Below are 18,231 nucleotides of genomic sequence, written 5' to 3' on the forward strand. Positions count from 1 at the left end.
ACTTGGTTTAGTGAAAACACTGAAAACACTGGCTGGAATAAATGCCAGTGCAGACACATGTTCTTCAATAAAGAAGCAAACATCCTCCTCAAATGTGTTCGGAAAGGATGAACCACTACTGGAATGTACTTGTCATGAGAATAATAACCAGTCTGAGGCAAAACGCAACTTAATGCAAGATAAAAGGAAGGTAAGAATTCCTTTTTAAATCAAGCTAATTACTAAATTAGCTTATTTTTAAAATAATAACTAAATTAATGTAAGTCATGATACAAATTGTGACAGCAGTACACAACTAAAACCAGAAATGTCTCACTCAAACTTGGTGTACTATTTCTCACAGCTATACCAAGCCTCACCTAAACCTATTCCAATACCACAAGAAGCCAGGGGTCATTCATTTAAATCTGTTGACAAACTGCAAGCCAGTAATCATTCTACAAAGCCAGCTGCCTCCACGCTTGGAGCCCTGAAATATACACATAGAAAGCAGCTAGTGAGGAACAGGGCAGATCAGCTTTCCCCTAGTCACACAGCTCTGTTTCGGTCAAGCCAAGCTCATCTTGGACATGCTCTGGCTCGCTCGGGCCATTGCAGCTCTCACCAAACACAGCCTCGGGCTCAGCTGGACAGAACCAGACCCTTACAATAGGGCAACCCAGGTCTGGACAATGCTGCACACTCACAGCAGAGAATACCCCTTCCTCTTCTGGTGCATTTCCAAAAAGAAGCTTAAAGGACAAAACTACAGGATCTTCTCAAAGCAATCAAAAGGTAACTCAGAGCATTAAGGGCAAAGAACAAGAATAATAATTTGAATGTGGCAGGTGCTTTAAAAATGTCCTTCTAAGTACTTTTGTTGGTTTGTTTGTTTTGTTTTTTTTATCAGTCATGGGTTTGCATTTACTCCACAAAGTTGCTATGAAACCCATACAAAATATGAAAACATGCTGCTTGTTATGCCCAAAGCTAGAAATGTTGGGGCCATCTTTCTTCTGGCTAAGGCTCTAACACAGACCAAAATGTGGAGAAACTGCTTGTGACATGAATGTGATTCTTCTCCTCTCAGTGCACTTGAACCCAGAACCTTCCTCTGCTTCCCAGCACAGGTTTTCATAGCACCTTCTCTTGCAAATTAGACTTATATTTGCATCACCCAGCAAGAGCTGTATGATTGGCCCTATGATTAACCATTTATATGGAAATGTGTAGTGCCTTGGAAATAAACAGTGCAATACTCTGTGCTGTGACTTGAATGTAAACAACCAGAAGCCTTATTAAATTACTGCACATGCAGATTCACCTAACAAATTGTAATGTGTTTACATGGTTTGATCATGGACAACTAGGAATGAAACATATGCTGAAGATGCAAAAGGAGTCCAACTGCTGAATCATTTTCACTTTTTGCAGTGATGAAGGACTGTAATGTGTGGGAACAAGCTCACATATCAGAGCTTTGTGACTATATACCTAATTACAAACAGTACATAGATACATGCTCTTACTTATGACAAAGCCTAAAGAGGGTAACAGAGCAATTGATATATCATATGGTAATGACTTGGTTAGCCATTTAGTGGTACACTTGGCTGCACGGTGTCTAGAGCTATGGGTGGACGCTGTCTCAGCAGCATTTTCTCCACAAAAACAGCCACACACAGTGAGGCTTTGTACCAACTACACATTACTCCTTGTTCAAAACATAACACAAAATATTGCAGTGTTTGGGGGGCATTTTTGGGCAACAATGATCAATTCACATATACTCCCATAAGGACCTATATGATCTTTATGCATATACAGCAAGCAAATTTGTTATAAAAGCGGCCTCAGGCAAATTCCTGCAGCAAGAGGAGCTGTGACAAACCATTAGAGAGAAGAGCAAGACAAACTATTACATTCAGCTCAACTCAGCTGTTGACATTAAGGGCACAGAATTAGACCTTGGCAGCATATTTACTGCTATTTGTTTATACATACCACCACATCAAGACATTCTAGTAAAGGATTTTCAGTGGTTCTTTAATTAAACACATGTTAAAGGAAATTACTATATATATGCTTAAAGAAAGGTTCAAGAAAAAAAGTCATTCAGAAACCAATGACAATAGACACAATGGTCTGCTGAAAAAAAGAAAAGCAAGTCCAAAGACAGTTATGGGACCTTCCATTGTAACAAGCGTGAAGTGCTATTTCTGAGATACTGAATAAATATGATACATCAGTGCCAGCTAAGTTTATTTCTAGTGAGGCAAATGAAAAATCATCTAATTTCTCCATGCCGTTAGCAAAGGAAAGAGGAATAAATACGAGATAGATTTAGCAGTTCCTCATGAAACCGTGTTAAAGATCAGGTGATGCTGTATATGGTCTTTTAGTAATACGAAATGTCTTCCACCATTATAATATATGGGTCTGTTTTCTGGATACTTATAAGTTGATAGGATTGTGGATCCAGAAAAATGTTTCTGTGGATGCAGAAAAATTATCTTTTGTGTTCCCAGGAGAAATTATAGAAGCATTCAGGTGCTCCAGTTTTAAAGTATAAAAGGCATCTAGTTGGTCTCGCTGTTAACAATTTGTACAAAAAAACTCCAAACACTGCTGAGCATCTATAAAAAACTGAACTGGGCCAGGAGACAATGCAAGGATATTCCACAAAGTCCTATCATCCTTTCCCATGACCTGTTGCAAAGCACAAGCATGCTGTGCTGTGCTGAAGAGGCAGTCATACACTAATAATGCCCCCTGCTGGCCCTGCAGCCACACCACACACACGATGACTACCAGGAGCTCATCAGAGCTGCCAAACAGCATCAGTGACACACTGCATATGGAAGTTCTTCAGCTGAGGTGCATTAGCATGAACAAATGCTGTGAATTGGGTGCCCTCTAGTGACCTGATATAGCCTGATAGCCTGTAAACTGATAATCCTACAGCAGACACACCAATACACTCAGATTGTGACATCCTTTTGATTTATTCTTCATCACAGAGTGCGGTGAATAAATAGAATTCTGGAGGATTAGTACCATAACAAAAATTCTGCAACTGACCAGAAAATTAAAGAAAATTCACATTCTTAAGCAAGACAAAGCATAATGTTGACCGCTGGGTTATGAAGCAAGAGTGCTCCTGTGGTCCCCTTACTGGCAAAAACATCAGCTTCCAGAAGTCAAAGGACTAGTCAAACACTTTAGCATGATAGACATTTAGCTGCATACATTACTATGTGCCTCTAAGTCTAGCTTAAGCAGCAATACAATGCTACATTTAAAAACTCATTTAACTTTCATTCAGTCTAACATATGTGCTGTCTAGCACTCACCAAATTACATTATTGTCTAGTGGCACTTTACACAAGGCTTGAGACAATGGCACAGGTATACTGTATTATGGCATAGAGCTAAAGCATGACTAAGGTATTGTTGTCTGTTATTGTTGGCCACGAAGGACTTCAGCCTCTCAGAGCCAAGAACCTCTCCCATCGATTACACTCTTCCCTCAGCTCATCTGTTCGAAGGTGTATCAATCCAGCATTCCAATCCAATAACAATCAAATCCAGTCTTTTCTTTCCTTAAAATCATTACAAATGAGCAACGGACAAGTCAAGATCAGCAGAACGATGATCTTTTTCCATAATTTCAGCGCTATTAAAGAGTGAGCACAAGACTGATCTTTGGCCTCTGAGCACATACCACACATGGTGATGTGGTAAGCAAACAACAAATTGAGCCAAAAAAATAATAAGATTCATCAGTGACGAAAAATGCATTTTTGAATTTTGGCCACATTGTACACACAAGAGAAATAATGATCTCTGTGCACATTATGCAGATGGCAGTGATGGGGAAACAGCTGAGCAGACTGTCAGTCATCCATGCCTATGTTGCGAAACAAATAAGACATGGACTCTCCATTGTGGATGCGACGAATTGCCTCAGACAGGATCATGCTGATATCGACCGTCTTGATCTTAGAACACTGCAGTTTCTGGATCTCGTGTGGAATAGTGTTCGTGACAACTACCTACAGAGGGTAGAAGGTAAAAAAGGCCTGTTTAAACAAAAACAAAACATGCAAGATATTTTTTCGTGCAACGTTACCAGTTTGTATTTTTAGATGTGCTTGTATGTCTTAGCATAGCACTGTAACATTGTCAGTGATCATTACATGCTCTACACACTTTAACATGTGATACCATTATATCACTACTAAACACACCTGACCTGGCTACCTTAAAGTAGTGTACACTCCTGCTTTTCACAGTTGCCCTTATCTACACATTTATTGGTACCCTAGTCTGTACTTTAAGCCTACCTCTTCACATACTCTGTAACTATCACATACCCCTACTATCTTTGTGTCTGTTGTCTTTTCTTATCTGCTCATACTAACTGTACTGAAGAATTACCCTACAGTGTTTCATTATGCTGTACAGCCCTGTACTGGTATGACCAAGTAGAACTGATTCAAACTGAATGACAGACCTCATCGATAGCAGACTCCTCTATGAGACGAGGTGCATCAGAGGAGAGAATTCCGTGAGTGGCCATGACAAAGATTTTGTAGGCACCTCGCTCCTTCAGCGTCTCAGCCGCTGCCAGAAAACTATCCACATCATCTATGATGTCATCCTACAAGGAAGAGTCCCAGATCAAACCAAAATCACACAGTAAATGGTCTTGAGAAATGCCATTATTTTAGAAAATCTTTTCAGCAAGATGCTTTTAGACTTTAGACCATCTGTAAACCTCACCACAATAATGGCAATTCGACCACCAACATCTCCCACCACAGTTATTGGAGGCTTCTCTTTTGGGATGAGCACTGTATGATGAGGATAACAACAACAACAACAAAAAGGATTTGGAGTAATGTAAATGCCATCCAGTGAGAGAAACCATATAGGTCACATTTTGATCCACAGTAAAAGAATTCAGCACATAAACAAGGTTCTCACAGGGTATCTCTAGGCTCGGATGGATGGCAGCAACGTTCTTCACAGTAGGTGGGGAATGCCGTCCATCCACAAGATCTGACTCTGCATCCTGGGCTTCACCGTGGATCACAGCGATGCCCAGCCGAAGTCTTTCAGCAAAAGACTGGGCCCTGCAAAAGCACAGAGCAGAGCTCATGGTTCATTTACTAATGCATAATCAACTGATACTGACTGCACATGCACAATGGGTATGTACCTTTTAGCTGATGATGGAGACTTGGCTACAATTACAGCATTTCTGTAGTCAGGGATCTGCATGATTAAAGAAAGAGGGACATGAAGAATTGATAGGTGGGTGTGCTTGACAAACACATAGACTAAGAGCCATACTTTGAATATGTTAGGACTTTAGACAGAATTAGGAAAGAGTCTGTGCCTTTTGCTTATGGCTAGTTTAACATGTACTCTATATCTTGCAATTACAAGTCTGAACAACAGTGTCCAAACAGCATATGCTCCGTGCTACATGGCTAGGACTCATGGCACAAAGCCTACCTCCTCCTGAATGTATTGGAGGAGAAATGGGGATGCTCGCAGGTTGTCCACTGGAATGTTGAAGAAACCCTGGATTTCCTTCTGGTGCAAATCCATAGTGATGAGATGTGTCAGACCTGGGCAAAGTTAAAAAGAAATCAGGTGTGAAATCAGACCTTACTGGTGTTCCCATGTTTTTGGAAGCAAAAAGTGACACAGCATGGTGCAGAAACAGAACAGCAGTAGAAGCTTTACCTGCTTTACACATCATGGAGGCCAGCAGCTTAGAGACAATCGAGCCTCTCTTTCTCATCTTGCACTGTTTGCTGTAAGGAAAGTAGGGAATGACTCCAATGATGTTCTGGGCACAGGAGGTCCTACATGCGTACACCATAATAAGTAGTTCCATGATGGTTGTATTAACGTCTCTATATGGAAAAAGAAGGGAAAAAAGGTGCTCAGTTGTTTTCATGTATGGGGATTTCCCAAAACTATTAACCTAAACCATTTAAATAAATAAATATTAATGGAAAAGAGAAATGATTGTAGGAGAGATTAAAAGGTGGTAAACATTAAGCATAAATAGTGCAGACTAGTCATCTGCATTATGCGGGGCAGTAGTAAAAATAAATCTATAAACTTCAGCAAAAAAAAAATGCCTGTCAATTCCCATTCCTCAAGCTGTGCGGGTGATTGAGAACAATGACATTTGGCACTGTATCCATGAAGAAGGCTCAAGTTTTTTTAATAGATTTGTGCCTTACTTGGACACAGTCTGAATGATGAAGACATCTTTACCACGCACAGACTCCTGGATCTGAACCCGTGTTTCTGTGTAGAGACAAAATTACAATTACTAAGCTGATCAAGAACAATAATGCTACGGAATTAATAGAAATCTCTTCCAAACAGGAAAAAACAAAGATCTAACTATAGATGAGGCCAATACAGTCTGATGATGTATATAAAAGTCCAGTTACACACAAACGCATGCAGCCATGATCCAAAACAATGTTAGGTTTGAATAGTGAATGTTAGTCCAGCCACCAATTTTTTGTCTGGGCTTTCCAGGAATACTAGTAATGAGCAGCCTCTCTGCTAAATCTCCAACAAAGCACAGGCCACCAACCACACTCATCACTGACCCAAAATCACATGCTAATCTGTCTCTTTCCGAATTAGAGTAATTCCATCTTGCAAACATCCCCATGTCAGATCACAATCCACACCCTACAAGTATTCTGTCTTATCTTACCAATTTTTTACATGGAAAATTCCATTTCATCTCACCTCTGTTAGCTTCCTGATAGACCTGCACCTTGCCGAGCTCTACACCCAAGCGTCTGTGCAGAAACAGAGGCACAGGTGGCACGAATAAAACAATGTCAACAATAGAAATCAGTGAGTGCAGTGTGATTTACAAGAGGAAGCATATTATTAATTCCAAAATTATGGTGTATGTGCAGTGCACATACCTTTTTCTGTTTATCAGTTCCAAAATGTATACACCATATACTGGCAACATACTGTTCCCACTTACTCTGCTTAAAAGTCATTTCACACTGTACAAGACCTAACAACTTAAGGCAACAGATTTGACACAAAAGTCACGTGTAGTAAACGTGAGCTTAAATATGTGAATTGGGCTACTGCAATAACAACGTACTCTGCGATCCTTTTTCCCAGCTCTCTGCTGGAGGGGTTGGAGTTGGCCGTGAAAATGACCAGGCCTCCTTTTGTGGCGTTCATGTCCAGTTGTTTCTTGACTACCTCGAGGGACTCAGGCAGTGATTCCCTGGGCTCCCAGGCACTGCTGAGCCCTTCCTAATAACAGTATCATAGGCAGACTATTAGTTTAACACCGAACAACGCGCGTATCTCTGGTCAAACCATGTAAGAAAAATAAGACGAATGCGACATATTCAGGCATCATGAACAAAACATTAGTAAATCAACACATTTGTATTATATCTGTGCCTTTCAATGGATCTACTGTCGCCAGAATACCTCAATACGTCCGTGTAAACAAAGGCTTTTCAGCAGAAGTGTCCAAATTTGATTTATTTTTTCGTGACAAGAATCATTAGCTAGCTAGCTAGTTAAGTTACACATATCTAACCTGCCCACTTATCTTAACAATTCTAGCTGCTGCTCAAAAAAGTGATACAAATCTAAAGACATCCCCAAGTAATCCTAACTAACTTTATACCAACATGACATGTATAGATTCTGTATAGATTCACTTCTGTAGACATATGCATTGCCACTAGACATTATGGAGTGAGCTGCTATGTAGTTCGCTATCTAGCGAAGTTACAATTCAGTATTGCAAATACAGAGAGCAATTGTTAGCTAGCTAGGTTAGCTTAATCTTTTGCTAACGTTAAGAAATGTATATCAAATAACAATCAACTTCATGACAACGTAGCTGTGATTATATTTCCAAGTTAATGATGGTAAATGAAACTCTCTCACCAGTTTGATTCTTTTGTTCTTTCTTCCAGCCTAATTTACTTTATTTTGTATCGCTTGCTAGCTAGTACCCAAAGTGTGACAACCACAGCAATACAATCGTTCTTGTAAAAATGGCTGCCAATTGCGCGACTTTTCAAAATATAAATGCTAGGGCAAAGTCTTGAACGATTGTTGATGTCATCAGTCTAATCCAATTCTTTTTCTTCCTCTTTTTCCTCTTTTTGTTATCATTGTCATCATTATTTTCCTATTATTATTTGTATTATTAACAACCATAATCACAATAAAAGTCGTGGAAGTGACGCAATATCCTAAGCAGAGCTGTGACGAAGGCGAATGTGATTGGTGTAGTTCGCGCGGAGAAAGCGGTCAACGTTGTTTGGCGCCATTTGCGGGAAGAGGAACAGCGGACTGAAACAATTTTAACGTTTTTTTGTATAGTTGTACAAAGACATGTGAGCAGTTTAAATACTTTCCTCGATGTTTGTTAATATATCATCTTAAATTGGTGTTTCTGTAAAGTTAATCACATGTGCCACTATTTTTAAATAACTACATCATATGGTTATTGAATACTTTTGCTGGCTAGCTAACCATGTTAGCTAGAAGAGTTAGTTTGTGTTTATGTATTATTAGGCAGCGGTTTCTCCAGCATTTCGTACTATCATGGATTTTATGTTAGACTAACCGCTGTGTTTTACGATGCCTCGGCAATGAACTATCGTGAATTTCCTTCTACGAAAACTACAGGTAGGTGTCTTTAAATCCTTAAGATACTTAGCCTATCATGCTAGACCTAATTGTTAATGAATTCTGGCTGTTAGCTAGTTTGCTATCTTTGTAATTTGCTAATTTATCATCTACGTTTGAAGGCAATAGCTAGCGACATAACTTGATAACATTACTTAATACCTGTTGCTGCATTCGCTAGAGCGTTCTCAACCAATGAATGACCTCTTGTGTCTCGTCATTGTTTTTTGTGTCCACAGACCTGTAATTTGGAAATCAACAATGGCTGGCGTTGCTGCGATGGCCGCTGTTATTGAAGATTTTGAGGCTACTCAGGTTTGTCATTGTCTATTTATTTAGCTACAGAGGGGTTTTTTTAGCTGTTAATAGAGCTTTTTTGAGTTGCTTAACAACTATATTTGTGTATTTAGCCATGCAAGAAGTTGAAGAAAGATGATGATCCACCGCCTACAAGGACCATCACAAATTATTTCATGCCCTTAACCAGGGGTGTGGAGAAACCATTTTCCCCACCTCGGTCAAACAACATAATGGATTACTTTAGGAAGACCTCTCCTGCTCAGGAAAAGCCAGGAAAAAACTCTTCACAAAAGTACAGTCCCCTTCAATCCACAGAGTCATCTGTCTGTCAGGAGGGATGTGTTAAATCTGGTAAAGCACAGAGACAAAAACGGCCCGGGAAATTCAAGGAGCAAAACAAGCTACAGAAGGAGCAGCATGATGTGCTCACAGATAGCTGTGCAGTGATGGAGACACCAACTGAACATCTGGTAAAAGGAGGAGGTTGTATCTGTGTCCCTGGCAATGACACTGCAGCCTTGCTCTCTCAAATTAGTGACATCATCTTAGATGAAGAACCTCTTAAAACTAAGAACACAGAGACTTGTGTGAATGACAGGACAGTAAAGGATGTTTTACCAAGTTATAAAGGTAAAACCTTGGATAACCCAACTCAGGAGGGTGTTAATATAGGCAATGATGATGCTTCAACCAGGGAAGACAAGTGTAGAGGTGGAAAGTCTGTGGTGAGGAAAAGCAAGAAGTCAAAGGCCAGTCGGAGTGAATTGTGTAATGCTGAGCATGAGCAGTCTCTGCGTGATGCTAGTCTGGAAGTCCATGTGGATGAGACTTCCATTCTGAACTGCAGCACTATTACTGTGTCATTTGAAGACTTTTTACAAAGCCAGAAGGAGGAAGAGGACACTGCAGTTCCAGAGTCTGATACCTCTGCTGTAGATGCCTTAAGTATTACTAAAAATGGGAGTGATATGGTGTTTGAAGCTCCACAGTTATCACCAAGAACCCTTACAGTCCTAGCTGAAGTGCATCCCATATCTCCAAATCATGAGTCAGCCAAGGGCTCTGAATTAAGAATAGCATCAATTTTCAGTAAAACTAAAAAAGAGTGCCAAGTAAAAAACTTAAAGACATCCTCAACTAACCCATTAGTGTCTGTGGATGTTCTGCCTGACCTTAAGAGGAAATCTAATGTAGTTGTTCAAGAAGAAGATTTGGAGCTTTTTGTTGTGGAAGCCAGCAACTCCCCTAAGTGCACCAAAGAAGAAAGGAAGCAATTCATGAATGCCTTCAAGCAGCCAAGTCAGGATGGAGCTAAAGGTAAAAGCATAAAGGGCTCTGGCACACTGAAGCAGGCCCAGGAGAAAGTTCCTGAGACAAATGAGAAGGAACCTGGGGAGAAAACTGCTGAGAACATGCCTGATGTGACCATCAGTCAGAGTATGGAACCGGAAGATCCTAGCAGTGTTGGGAAGAATGGAAATAAGTCTGTGAAGAAAAGTCGCAAAGATTCATCTGAAGATGTATCATTGCCCACTCCAAAACAAGAGGAACTTTCCACCTCAGTAGAGATGGGCATGGAGAGTGGTTGCACTGACGAGGGTAATAGGCGAACTGCCAGAGAACTTAGGAGGTCTTCCAGACAACACACATGCAGACAGACTACTGCTGTGCCTAAAAGAGATCCATCGTCTTGTAAGACAAGAAGCCAGAAGAAAGCAGAAGGTTCTGCTGTATCTCAGGAGCACCCAGCTCAGGCATCTACCCCAAGAACCCACAGACCCAAAAAAGGTGTTTACAGGGCTGAGATGCTCTATCCACTTGACAAAAGAGAAAGCCCTATTAGGTGAGTTCTGGTCAGGTATCTTTGTTGTTAGCACTTTGGTCTTATAGAATATGACTGATAAATTAGTAAGAGAACTTGCTATATAATGTTGTATCTGTTTGTTAATTAGAATGAAATTCACCAGACTATTTCCATCTTCTGATACCAAAGCTGGAGAATTTGAAATATCGAGTCCTCTTTCAGTGCAGGTAACTCTTTCTTTACTTAAAACTATTATCAGAAAAATGCACTTTTATACACATTTATATTATTTTAACTGGACATTTTAATAGGAATCAGATTCAATGAAGAAAAGAAAACGGGCCAAAAGGTTGATCCAGAAAGCCAAAGCACTGAAGCAAAGCAAAGAGGCTGTTGCTGGGGAGATGTCTCCTGTGCGGCGCTCTGTGAGGAGCAAGGAATCTGTCAAAATAAATTACTGTGAGGATGAGGTATGGCCACTGTCTTATTTATGTGCAGGGTTAGATCATTTCAAAGGGCTTCATTTCAGAGTCTGAGGTCTTTTGACATTTTATTGTTTGGAAACATGACTTCCTATTTGCAGGACTCTGTTGTGTTCTTGGAAGATGATTTAAGCAGCATTGCACCTACATCTGAAGAAAGCCAGAAAATGGTTCGTAGTCTGAATGATGTTTTAGGCAAGAAAATACCTCAAAGTAAAGCTTCAAAGAAAACCACAGGTAATTTAAAAATTCTAAAATGTGTATGATTTTTCTTTTTGTTTTTTGTTTATTATAAAGTGATCTGTTTACCATTACTATTGCTTGCTTTTGTTTTTGTAGCTTCCAAACTGGGCCCCTTGTTCCTTGAAAAAAAACTCCAGAGACCCTCTGCAGTGATCTCTATTTTTGATGACAGCAGGTATTACTCTGTCATCTATGAATAGAAATAAATCTGCCTTTATTTTCACCCTAAAATAAAACTGTAGAAACAAGCTCTTGTCTTTTACTTTAAAAGCTGTGACAGTCCAGAGAACTCTCAAGATGACGAACAGTTCAGAGCAAAGAGGGAGTTTCTGAAGAGTGGCCTTCCGGAGTCTTTTAAAAAGCAGATGGCTAAGACGGCAGCTAACAGAGAGGCCTACACAAAGGCCTGCACTTCATTCCAGCCTGTGGTTCACGTTCAGCAGAAATTAATTGGTAAGATGTTTTTCTCCCCAAAATGTCAGTCACTACTGCAATCAGTTGCATCTGACTGATTTGTTCTTGACGTTGGCAGATTGTTCTATATGGACTCTTCCATGGCCTGAGAGTCCCCTGCTTCATCGCCTGAAGGAGTTTTATCATTTATCATCAATGCCACCGGTGTTCTTAGACAGACTTGCCAACCACCCCACTCTACCTGTTCAGATAACATGCAGAGAAAGGGTAAGTTTTTAGGGTATGAAATTAAGAAATACACAGATATTTTGGATGTCAAGTGGTAACAAATGTGTGATTATTTTATTGCATTTATCACAACTAATACTCCTGTTTTTGAGCATTCAGGCATTCAAACTTTATACTGTTTCTGAAGTAATTTCTCTTTTTAAACATCTGTGTAGGTGTCTGTTTGGCAAGAAAACTTTACAGAGACCATTAGACAGCTTCTGTTGGACAAAATTGCCACTTCAAATCCCTCTTTCCCTGCACAGAGGTTTTTTACGAGGTTCCTAAAGAGACATAAAGACTATTCCCTGCAGATTCCTGCAGGTGAGATCACATTAGCAATCTGATGTGAGACCACTTAAACAGATGCCTTAATTTTTACACATTTATTGTTCTTTTAGACTTATATGAATTGCATTTAAAAATTGAATTGAATGTAACCCTAACCTGCTTCTTGCTGATTTCCCTTAAATTTCCTCAGAGCCTGAGGATGGCTCAAACATGGCTTTTTCTGCTGGCTCAAATGAATGTGTGGGAGGAAAGCGCAAGCGTGTATATGAGGAAGGGAGGGCAGGCAAGCAGGCCAAGAAGCAGAGGTCAAGCCATACAGCAGAAGAGCCAATAGTGATATCAGAGAGCCCAGTCTCAGAGCACGGGGGAACAGGAGAGGCTGCTGACACTCCAACCCACAGAAGAGGCCGGAAGAGGCAATCCCGGAGGAGCAAGCAGAATGAGGGGGAGCATAAGTCTGTAGTGTTGTTGACGCCTGAAAAGATCCAGTGTGACTCTCCAGTTGATTCCTCAACTACAGGGACTGTCGGTGCAAAAGGTGAAGAGAGACTTTCTTCCTTTCTTTTGTGTCAGCTACAGAACTTTGATATGCAACATTGCATCACACATACTGAACGCTGTTTTTGTTTTTGTGTATCCCTCCACTACACAGTGACAGTTTCTCAACATAACTTGTCTTTTTATATCTTCATTTCCCCAGATGGTGTGAGGGAGGATGTGCTATGGACTGAGAAGTACCAGCCACAGCACTCTAGTGACATCATTGGAAACATGGCTTCTGTTGGGAAGGTGCACAGGTAAGACTGCGTATGAGCTTGCTTGAATGACTTCCATGCATGTGTTTTTCCATAATGGAAACTGAAGTGGAAAGATTAATGACAGAGTTTGCTTTATCACTTACATTGTTAGCTGGTTAAAGGAGTGGAAACTCAGGGCTAACCGTGAAGAGAGAAGGAAACGGCAGGAGCAAAAACAAGGGGATGACAGTAATGGTAAAGTCCTAAACCTCTCATGATGAATCCTGGAGCTGAAACATCTGAGGCCTGTTTTCTTAACCGCTCTGTGTGATTGTAGATTCTTGGTTAGGAGACGATGGTGTCGAGGAGCTGGCGGAAGATGAAGACCAGCTGTGTAACACCTTGCTAATCACAGGCCCCACTGGAATTGGCAAAACCGCTGCGGTATACGCCTGCGCACAGGAGCTGGGCTTTAAGGTCTGGACTTTCCCCTGATGGAAGCACCTTTTTCGACTTTAAAGTGTTCTCAGGGTTAGTTTGTTTAGAAGTATATGAATAGACTCTTATGCCTTCTTAGCTCACTGGATTTTCTGTCCTAGGTGTTTGAGGTGAACTGCTCTTCTCAGCGAAGTGGTCGCCAGATCTTATCTCAGCTGAAGGAGGCCACACAGTCTCACCAAGTGGACATCCAGGGGGTCAATACCAATAAGCCCACCTACTTCAACAGCTACAGTACTTGGGGCAATGCTTCTAAACTCGGCTGCTCACCCAGTGGGTGCACACACTGAAGACAAAGCATGCACATTGTGTCTACTCTATTGTATCTTAATTGCTTTCACTTTAAATCATTATTCTCTCCAAATGCTATTTTGAGCATTGATCTTGGTAGCTTTGGTTTGAGATGGCATCAATTCATTTTCCATGAATTTTAACCTCCTGTCACAGGGAAAGTGAACTCCCCTAGAACAGTTGTGTCATCTCCCAGGAAACCCCCCCAGTCTCCTCGAGGTGCTACACTGAGGAAAAGAAACTTGGCACCTACTTCACTAGCCAGTTTCTTCAAAATGGGTGGGAAGCCCGAAGCCAGGGGTGCTGCATCTCAAAGACGTAATAATTCTGAAACCAAACATTAACAAAAAGTGTTAAATATAGATATTATTCCTTTTTTTTTGGTTAGCATCCCTCTCAGTAATCAAATAAAAAAGAAAAGAAATTTGTTTTAAAAGGTCATAAAATGACCAATTTTTTATTTTTTTATTATTTTTTTTATTCATGATTCTTATCTCTTGCTGTTAAAGACTGTCCCAAGAAATCTGCCAACATGGCACAAGTTAGCTGCAAGAGTCAAGAGCCTGACTCCCAGTCTTCAGTTGAAGAGCAAGGCAAGAAGACTGCCACATCTCTCATCCTGTTTGAAGAGGTTGATGTCATATTTGAAGATGATTCTGGATTCTTGGCTGCAGTTAAAACCTTCATGACCACAACCAAGAGACCGGTCATCCTAACAACCAGTGGTGGGTGCTACTATAGTGATGTAGATCAAATCAAAATTTGATCAAGTTTTCTGTCTATTTTTTTCTAATATCAATGGGAATACTTTCCTTTTCAGATACAACATTCAGCACAGTGTTTGATGGCTACTTTGATGAAATCCCTTTCAAAGCTCCTACTGTGGTAAGATATTTTGAACAATGAATATTCAGTGTTATTACTAGAAACTAGACACACCTGTGGTTGAGTAGGTTGAGCTTGTCTCGTGTAACAACCCCCCCCCCCCCCCCCCCCCGCCCTTCCTCCCAGGACCATGTGGCGAGTTACTTGCAGCTCCTGTGTTTGGCTGAAAACGTTAGGACAGATACTCGGGACCTGGTGGATTTGCTTCGCTGGAATAGTTGTGACATTCGGCAGAGCCTCCTGCACCTGCAGTTCTGGTCCCGCAGTGGAGGAGGACACCAGGTCCAGCAGAGAATCTCGCTAGCCGGTAGAGTGCTCCAGAAAATTTACTTGGTTAAGAAATGAAAAACAGTACACAAGCTCAGCAGTGTAACACAGGAGTGGTTTTCTTCAATACTTTTTTTTTTCTTTTCTTTTCTTCAGAAGCCCCTGAGGTTGAGGTGAAGAGAGAAGCTGTTGAAGTAGAGAACATTTCTTCTGGTAGAGAGCTACATCCAGCCAGTTTACCACCCTGCCATACTGGATGCACAGAGTCTGTTTTGGGTCTCCTGAACATCCAGCAAGAAAAGACTGTAGAGGACTTGTTTAGAGTAAGTTCCCTTTTCTACGTTTTCATTTTTATTTGTCTGAAAAAGACTACATTTACTAATTATGGTCTCTCTTCAGTGTGAACCTACGGCTGTAGAGACTCTGAGGAGCTGGGATCTTCTCTCAGAGACTGAAAGGAGAGGTGTGAATCTGCTCTACACAAACTTGGAGGTGCTCCTGCCACTGCCCACTCGTCCTTTGCCTGAGCCCACTCTTGATCTGCAACCAGGACCAAACCCAGACCCCCAGCCTGGCCTTTTAGCCAGACATGGCAGTAAAGTGGAGAATGATGAGAACACAGCTAACATGAGCCCTCTAAAAGTTTCCTCCAGAATGAGGCAGAAAAAGCAACTGTATGCGGACCATAAAAATGCGCTTAATTCGGACTCTGAGTCAGACGAAGGATTTCTGTCCCTCCCTAACCCTAACTGTGATGCTGCTGGGGACCATACTTTAAGGCCAGCACAGGGTCAAGAGCCACGGGCATCTAAAGCTGCTCCCGTGAGGGTGATGAGGGTCAAGCTGGCTGACACTGAGAGGAAGAAAAGTAAACCTGTATCACAGTGCCTGAGCTCCTTAGCTGAGTATCTGGATTATGTGTCATTCATGGATTCTGCTTTGCACTTCCAGCCTCGGACGGCAGAGGGTGCTTGTAGACCACAGTCCTTTAACTGGACAGGCGCAGCAGTCAAGAGTGGAATGACTGATGAAGTTTGTCTGGAGAGCGGTGGCTATACGAGTGCATTTGACTCGAAAGAAATCCATGCCATGCTAGGTAGTCTGAGCTTTTGGAAGTGCAGGGCTGGGATCTCTAAAGCGTGGACTGTGGCCCAGGAGTTGGAGGAACAGATCAGGAAAGAGGCTGTGGAGGAGCTCACTCTTCCTATAGCCTCACACAGGCAAAATTTCAGCCTTGCGCAGAGTACACTCTGTGAACCAAGGTGAGGAATTAACAGCTGTGGGGATGGAGGGGTCTTTTCAGAACATGTGTGCAGGGTATTATCAAATATTTACCAGCCTTATTCTTTCATACATTTCTAAAATTGAATGACTTATACAGCTTGTGATGTGTAAATTTGATGTCTTGTGGGTTACAGGGTGATGGAAGTGAGGAGGGATGTGATGAGCACAGTCCTCACCAACCGGTCATTCTGCACTCTGGGCAACAGGTTGGCAGCAGTGATGGACCACCTGCCCTCTCTGCGCACCATCTGCAGATCAGAGAGACTGAAAGAACAGGGCAGGGTCAAACGCAGGTGAGAGTTGAACTGACTGTAGATGCACCATAGTCTGGCATTTTTCAAGTTTAGTAGAGCTCAAATCTACACTTGGGTAAGGTAAATGACCAGAGTGAAACAGTGCAAATAAATTGAAGTTACTGTATAAATAGAAATGACTTTCCAACTAATAAAGCTTGAAGTGAGAGCACATGCATTCATGTGCAAGGATGGAATGTGGTTTTTACATCTCTCTACCTGCTCATAAAATACATGCCTTTTGAGTGAACCAGTTTGAAGCTCTTAATATATATTTGTTACTGTAAAATAGTGAGCAGGGCACTGGTGCCATCCAAGTGCACAGAGAAGTGGGCCAAGATTGTGATTACATGATATTGTTTTAATGTGACTTCAATAACACTTTCCAAATACAATGTGTTAATGGTGAATATTCTGGTTTTCTCCGCAGATTCATGCACTACTTCAATACCATTAACCTTGATCTTCCCAAAAGCACTATTCAGCAGCTAGGTTCAGATTTTCCTTGATTCATTTGATCATGAAGCAGAGGTTTGTGGCAGCTGGTTAAAATGAATTTGTACAGTATTGTAATATACTTTTATTAGGAGTGTGGGGTTTTTTGTTTGTTTGGTTTTGTTTTCTGTTTCTTGTTTTTTGGACTTGGTAGAGAGTGGATAGTACTTGATTGTTTTATCTAACCTCGTGTGGAGAGCTCATCTTTTGTACTCTGTTATACGGTATATTTTATTGAGTAATAAATGTGAACCATGCAAATTGTCAAAACATGTTTCCTCTGAAAATGTATCTATTGTAACATTAATTATTTTTTAATTTTTGTAGATGCCACATAAACAGGTCTTTGTTTTTATCTCATATTTGCTTATTCACCTATTCACTGCAAGGTGGACTGCTTGAAAGTTAGACACATTTTTGGGTACTTAAGTTTATTTTTCATTTGTAGTTCTATTATAATTATATAAACTATAACTTCACTTTCTTACTTTTCTATAATTTCAACACGCATATTGTTCATAATTAATATTTACAAATTTCCCTGTTTAATTTTAAACAGTGAAAACAAAGACAATAAATGTGAATATTTTTCACGACAGAAGACTTGATTACATCTTACGGTATTCTGTATGACTGTTATACTGTATCATTTGTTTTCCTAAGTCAGACTTCTACAGTAATGTGTCGGTTTCAACGTGAACAATCTATAAGTAAATAAACACTGCATCTTATTGGTTCGTTTTTTGAGGGGAAAGGGCGTTAATTTGGTATCCTTATTGTTTGTTTGTGTAAAATCTCTGCGGTTTAAACCTATTTTACACCAGAAGCGGTGCGGCTTGTGTGGCAAGTCACAGCTACACCGCGAGTCCTGTGTTACACCGGTCACGGCTCACAGTGACCGTGGTAATGAGGATATACTTTACGGTAGTCTACCGTGGAACGGTAATAAAACATCTATTAAGAATTCAGTAATG

At 40.8% G+C, this 18,231-nt stretch overlaps 2 protein-coding genes across 3 annotated transcripts; one reads left to right on the forward strand and one right to left on the reverse strand.

Moving 5' to 3' along the window:
• Positions 1-2,004: 2,004 nt before the first annotated feature.
• prpsap2 (phosphoribosyl pyrophosphate synthetase-associated protein 2) lies at positions 2,005-8,225 on the reverse strand. The gene is made up of 11 exons (XM_027022204.3): positions 7,957-8,225; positions 7,148-7,305; positions 6,772-6,824; positions 6,246-6,312; positions 5,737-5,909; positions 5,503-5,618; positions 5,204-5,259; positions 4,969-5,117; positions 4,765-4,835; positions 4,496-4,642; positions 2,005-4,034 (listed from the first exon to the last, which is right to left on the reverse strand). The coding sequence occupies exons 2-11, from the start codon at positions 7,228-7,230 to the stop codon at positions 3,876-3,878; spliced, it is 1,074 nt and encodes a 357-aa protein (XP_026878005.1). The 5' UTR covers positions 7,231-7,305; positions 7,957-8,225; the 3' UTR covers positions 2,005-3,875.
• A 99-nt stretch (positions 8,226-8,324) lies between these two features.
• Positions 8,325-17,998, forward strand: atad5a (ATPase family AAA domain containing 5a). 2 transcript variants are annotated; one of them, XM_035529487.2, is made up of 24 exons: positions 8,325-8,411; positions 8,593-8,706; positions 8,946-9,021; positions 9,117-10,849; positions 10,959-11,037; positions 11,122-11,280; positions 11,394-11,529; positions 11,632-11,710; positions 11,807-11,988; positions 12,068-12,216; positions 12,393-12,540; positions 12,698-13,045; positions 13,208-13,304; positions 13,417-13,499; positions 13,582-13,721; positions 13,844-14,015; positions 14,190-14,351; positions 14,543-14,758; positions 14,854-14,918; positions 15,045-15,225; positions 15,342-15,508; positions 15,585-16,447; positions 16,604-16,762; positions 17,193-17,998. In XM_035529487.2, exons 3-24 carry the CDS (start codon positions 8,968-8,970, stop codon positions 17,269-17,271), a joined length of 5,451 nt encoding a protein of 1,816 aa, XP_035385380.1. In that variant the 5' UTR covers positions 8,325-8,411; positions 8,593-8,706; positions 8,946-8,967; the 3' UTR covers positions 17,272-17,998. The 2 variants fall into 2 exon arrangements, with proteins under 2 accessions (XP_035385380.1, XP_035385381.1); XM_035529488.2 differs by lacking the exon at positions 8,593-8,706 and having other exon boundaries at positions 8,337-8,411.
• Positions 17,999-18,231: the final 233 nt, after the last annotated feature.

The sequence above is a fragment of the Electrophorus electricus genome, chromosome 2 (assembly GCF_041902795.1).
Source record: "Electrophorus electricus isolate QZ-2024a chromosome 2, ASM4190279v1, whole genome shotgun sequence".
In the NCBI taxonomy this organism is placed as follows: domain Eukaryota; kingdom Metazoa; phylum Chordata; class Actinopteri; order Gymnotiformes; family Gymnotidae; genus Electrophorus; species Electrophorus electricus.

Coding starts and splice junctions, on each gene's coding strand:
- atad5a (XM_035529487.2), top strand. CDS start 8,968: ATGGCTGGCGTTGCTGCGATGGCCGCTGTTATTGAAGATTTTGAGGCT. Junction 11,989..12,067: donor CGTTCAGCAGAAATTAATTG/GTAAGATGTTTT, acceptor TGACGTTGGCAG/ATTGTTCTATATGGACTCTT. Junction 14,352..14,542: donor GGGTGCTGCATCTCAAAGAC/GTAATAATTCTG, acceptor TTGCTGTTAAAG/ACTGTCCCAAGAAATCTGCC.
- prpsap2 (XM_027022204.3), bottom strand. CDS start 7,230: ATGAACGCCACAAAAGGAGGCCTGGTCATTTTCACGGCCAACTCCAAC. Junction 6,825..7,147: donor CTGGGAAAAAGGATCGCAGA/GTACGTTGTTAT, acceptor GTTTCTGCACAG/ACGCTTGGGTGTAGAGCTCG. Junction 5,619..5,736: donor CTCCATGATGTGTAAAGCAG/GTAAAGCTTCTA, acceptor AACTTTGCCCAG/GTCTGACACATCTCATCACT.